Source organism: Rhagoletis zephyria, unplaced genomic scaffold (genome assembly GCF_001687245.7).
Source record: "Rhagoletis zephyria isolate East Lansing unplaced genomic scaffold, Rhagoletis_zephyria_1.1 Rzeph_scaffold_04048, whole genome shotgun sequence".
Lineage (NCBI taxonomy): Eukaryota > Metazoa > Arthropoda > Insecta > Diptera > Tephritidae > Rhagoletis > Rhagoletis zephyria.
The window spans coordinates 1-5,517 of NW_016161131.1; the positions used below are offsets into that span (position 1 = coordinate 1).

The 5,517-nt window shown below is 36.5% G+C and overlaps 1 protein-coding gene across 1 annotated transcript; it reads left to right on the forward strand.

Moving 5' to 3' along the window:
• The first annotated feature begins 1,769 nt into the window (after positions 1 to 1,769).
• Positions 1,770 to 4,991, forward strand: LOC108370170 (uncharacterized). Its single transcript, XM_017625441.1, has 2 exons — positions 1,770 to 2,024; positions 4,093 to 4,991. Exons 1-2 carry the CDS (start codon positions 2,012 to 2,014, stop codon positions 4,437 to 4,439), a joined length of 360 nt encoding a protein of 119 aa, XP_017480930.1. The 5' UTR covers positions 1,770 to 2,011; the 3' UTR covers positions 4,440 to 4,991.
• The last annotated feature ends 526 nt before the right edge of the window (positions 4,992 to 5,517 follow it).

The following is a 5,517-nucleotide window of genomic DNA, read 5'->3' on the forward strand; positions in this document are numbered from 1 at the left end:
TCACAGAGTGGTGTTGTCTAGAAATTTTTATCGAGAATGAGAGCAGCTCGGTAAAAGCTTTCCAAACAACACCACCCTGTAACGGAGAAAATAGCCAAATCTGTACAAATGTACAAGTCGTGTGATCCCTGCTTTAGATGATCGTAATATTTTTCTGATCATTTGAGACAACATGTTGGTGTGTACCTTTGAGAGTTGAATTTGACAGCTAATGTATGAAGTCATTCAGAAGACGCATAACGATCACTGATTTTTTTTTAGCAACGGTTGCGCTCAACTGCTGCGCCTTCTGAACCTACCCATTGATAGCTTTTTTTTTATAACACTGTGCGACAGCTCAAATCGGTATTGACCAAACCAAATGCAAGAGGTAGTTTTTGAATTTCATTGAGTTTTTTTTAATAAATACTAAAATTAGAGGTGTATGAATGGCGAAAGAAAAACTTTATCCGATTTTTTTTAAATCGAAACTACATTTTTACATATGTACATATGTACATGCATACATAAATATATTTAATATGAAATTGAAATTTTCACATCAATTTGCGTTATCTTCAAACCCATGGTTTCAATTGTACGCATATCGTCAGGGTTTTCCCCACAACTTGGTTTTGCTGCAGTGAAGCGACAGAGCAAGTGACGAGAAAAAATATATGCGGACACTTATATATGTAACTACCCTGCAAAAATCGCGACTACTCCATGCATGCATGTAAAGAGTACTGCCGAAGGACCTAGGAGTACTCCAAAATTAACCACAATTCATATAAAAAATATGGTCCAATTAACATTGCGATGTCCTAGGGCAGGACCATATACTCCATCTCTGCATTACATCAGAGTAGCACAATGACATTGTTGTTATATTTTTTCATTTGTACACGCTTTTGTTCTTCACTTCACGGATGCTTTTTTTGAAATTAATAAAAACCAAAAACAAAAATTAAAAATTGGATGTTGCCTCTGACGACATTCGAACCCGAACATGCTGGGAGCTAAGAACTAACAGCGAGCATCTCTACACGTTCGGCTACAGCCAGATATGCACACGTGCTTTCAAATGCTCAACTTCAATCACATTTCGTTAAAACACGAGCAGTGATCGGGTAACAAACAATAAGCTGGTGCAGAGACACGAGTTGGTCCGCTACAGCATGACAGAGGAACACTTTTGTAAGTACTCCAATATACCACAAATAGACTACATGGTCCAACGATTTTTGCAAGGTATGCACATACGTATCTATGCACATATGTAGGTATCTATGCACTTATGTATATATGCACATACGTATCCATGCACATACATACATATGTACTTAGGTATGTATATCATATATATATATGTATATATTTTAGTTGAAAGTACGCTTTGCTCGTCGCTCTCTTCATCGCTCCACTACATTCCTGTCCTTAGTTTTATTCAGATACCACAAATGTATGTTTTCTTCGAAAATACTCAAGTACTACCAGTAGAGTACTCTACTGTCAAATACCTTTTACTCGCAGTAGTTGCGGAAGGCAAAGTAAATATTCTACGCGTCTTGGTATTGATCGGTAATTTACGTACGCTTGCAGAAACTGGTTTATGCTTACTCACACTTGACCCGAACGATGAGAGTAAGGAACTCCGCACACGACTCGTCTCGTCATCGTATCGTCATTGGCTCGTTATGCATGCAGCATACGCTTTTTTGTCGCACCCGTGTGTTTAAATGGGGAACCGCACACGAGCCGACAGCTACGCGTAATCGTCGCAGCATGCATGCAGCACGACGACTATCGTACAGCATTGTCGGTTGCTTGTCGTCATGTACGATAGCACGCTTGCAGTTTGTTTATGTTTTTCGGTGGGTGCGTTTACTACGAGTTCTGTCACAAAAATGTCTTCTGAAATTGTAAATTCGTGCAATTAATAGAAAATCGCGCGTGCCTATACAATAATAATTTACAAGAATATTCCAACAAAAATATAACGGAAAGAGCTTGGAGCGAAATAGCTCAACAAATGAATTGGTCAGGTATGTATGTATCTGTACATGAAAGTGTGCCGTTCGGTTATTTGTACAATGATTTTGGATTATTGTGTCCAAAAGCGTGAGCCGAATCAAAAAATTTTAACATACGCGTGTAGTAAAAGGATTAAGCTCTAATCTAAAATAATGGTTTCAAATTTCCGTCCACTAATTTATTTATTAATTTCGGTTTAAAATGTGTATACACCGCCAACCAGCTCCTGCAAATGTACGGTACGGTTATTTGTACAATGATTTTGGATTATTATGTCCAAACACGTGACTCGAATCAAAAAGTTTTAACATACTCGTGTAGTCAAAAGATCAAGCTTTAATTTAAACCTAATTTTAAAATCATTATTCAAATAATCGAACATTTCCCCATGAAAAAGGCTGTGCGTTTGTATTTTTTTCAGTTTATTTATTGTGTACTATAGACGCAAGATTTTAATAAGCTTTAGCATATTATTTTGTTATTTAATTTGGTTAATATTGTTTTATAAAAATATAGTTCATTCTTTAGCAAAACCCGTGTAAATCCAAGTGTCAAACTTTGTGAAATATTTTTTTAATTTCGAGCTTTTTACTTAGATTTTTTAAAAAGATTTAACATATTATTTTGCTGTTATTTAATTTTGTTTATTTTTTATTAAAATATAGTTTACGTTTTACATCTGCAATAAAAAAAATCTAAGAAATCAACGGTAGTTTTTAGCAATTTGAAACTTTTACTTTATTCTACTAGAACTGAATGGGCCACAAAACTGCACACTCTAAATCTTTTTTGTAAGAAATCTAAATAAAAAGCTTGAAATTTTTACGGACGTTTGTTTAATATTTTCTTTTAAATATTGCACAAAGTTTGAAACGAGGATTTACACGTTAAAGAATAACAGCAAAATAATATGTTAAAATTGGTCAAAACGTGGTGCAGTTATAATCTTTTCGACCACTGTATGTATTTTTAAACCATAATTCCATTGCCACGGCAAAGCTGCATTTGATAATACAAAATAGTTAGCTAAATAACTGCGCAAATCTTGAGGTGAAGTATTTTCGTTTATATTAAAATTGTGTGTCTCTGGCAGAACTTCTTGGCTTTGTTGGATACGTGTAGCTTCTTGTAAAGAGGTTCTGTATGGTACCCCGTCTGTTATTCGTATATAATTATGTAAAATACAAGCACTCTGAACGATTGAAATAATAGTTTCGTATTTTCGGCAACGTATAGGTGTTAAAAAAACCTGGAACTTCTGAGTCATCATTCCGAAAGCGCACTCTATATTTTTTCTACCACGACTCAATCTATAATTGAATATTCGCCTTTTATTATTTATATTTCTTTCGGGGAAAGGTCGCATTATATTTTTCCTCAAGGGGAATGCGCTGTCGGCCACAAAATAATACGGAAATTGATTGTCACTTTCGTCATACGGAAGTCTGCTTGAAGATGGTAAATTATTATTGCTATCCAACCAACGACCAAAAGTNTTTATCAAATTATCAAAAATCAACGCGAATTCTTAGCTACTTGAAACGTGCAACTTTCAGAAGCTAGAATTTAATGGGCTATAAACCTGCGTACTTACAATTTTTCTATAAAATCTTGACAAAAAGTTTGTTGTTGTAAAATGTTGTTGAATTTTTTTTTCTACAAAGTTTGAAATTTGGGTTTATATGGTTTTTGTTATATAATGAGCTGCATTTTTATAAAAAAAAATAATAAACATTAACCAAACAATAGAAAAATACCCAAAACTGGTAAAAATGTTGTGTTCCTATTAATTTTCACATGACTGCACATATCGCTCATTTACTTCAATAGTGTCATAATTCAAAATATACAAATATTGAGCTAAGTATGCAGAAAATACCGCTACCTCTTCTTCTTTGTTGTGTTCATAGCTGTACCGATTACCAGTAGCTCACTACAACAAAATATGCATTTCTTTTACTATAGGAGTATATGTAAATTCAAAACTTTAAAGCCATTTTACACGATTTTCGGTTTTTTGAGTTATGACACTTTAAAGGAGCAATATGTACATATTTTTCTTTACAAATTTCTTTGCAGTAGCAGAGTGTAAGGAGAAGTGGAGAAACATAAGGAATGGTTTCGTTCGCAGCCTCAAGCCGCCTCCGAGCGGCTCATCTTCAAAAATTAAGAAAAAGTATTATTTGCACGAAGTAATGCAGTTTGTGTTGCCGTATGTTAAACCAGTCCAACACGCTGAGCAAACTGGTAACATTACCTTGTCAGATTGCGATGTATATCATGCGGAAGAAGTCACGACGATGGAAGATGGGCACGAAAGCGACATAACCTTTGAAACGGCACAGAACACTTCAGCAAGTACGGGGCAAAAAAAAAACGTAAGAAAGGCTCTGCCGGAAACGACGAAGTCGAAGAGGCCGTCTTAGGCTACATTACTAACAGAAACGCAAAGAAAACCGAAGACGATTCTCGCAAACTGTTTCTGCTAAGCTTACTCCCGGACGTAAATAGCTAATCAGCCGCGAGTTTCAGGCAATTCAAAATAAGATCTTTGCTCCTGGTGGAAGACCTGTTGAAGAACGAAAACGAAGAATTTATTTTACCAAATCAGGCTTCGCCGTTCGTAGCTACTCCCACACCTTCTCCAAGTGATGCACCTACACCTTCTCATATGATTTACGCTGAAATCTCACGACTTCATTTCTGATGACTCACATGCCCCCACTTTTGCTAGTATGCCTGCTACTTCACCCGATATAGCACCAACTCCGCCAGTTGTAGCACTCACTACAAAGCAGATAGCTTTCCGGTGATGACCCAGGGTGGAACTCAAACGTTTTTCTTTAAAAAGCAATGAAATAAAAAATAAAAATGTATTTGTACAAAGACAAATAAAAAGAGAGAAGTTGCTGTATTTGAACTGTTTTTCTTGTTGTAGCTTAAGCGACGTTGCTGGCCCAACTTAGGTCACCCTAGCTCTTGTAACGGGGGTCCAGGGAGCTTTGCTGCTATTTCGACGAGGTTGATTCCAGGCGGAGAGAATTTGAACCTGATAATGAAGATGTGCCTCGGGTCATATCAGATGATCCCATGGCCGCACTGTGCGAGGTATTTTAGCAGGACTGCAGCCTAGAGTTTCCGCCTAGGATTTTCGGGTTTCTCACTGTCATTCTCACATGGTAATTTTTGTAAAAAAATCCCCCAGGTTTCCTTAGAGGGGCTAAGGGGTGAGGATAACTTTTCTTTAAGTTTACACCCTGCTTTCTCTAGGGAATTGGGTTTGGAAATCCACACCTTCTACTCGGCCCACCACACCAAAATCAAAAAAAGAATGCTACTTACCTTAACGTAATCATAATCCTTTCCTCCGGGCTAACGCATTCTCTCATATTAGTATTTTGCTTTTGAATAGCCGGCTTGACAATTTCCACAAGCTCCTTAAAAGCATTTTTAGACATTCTGTAAAATGTCTGGAATTTGAAATCGTCTTCTTCTAACTCCTTA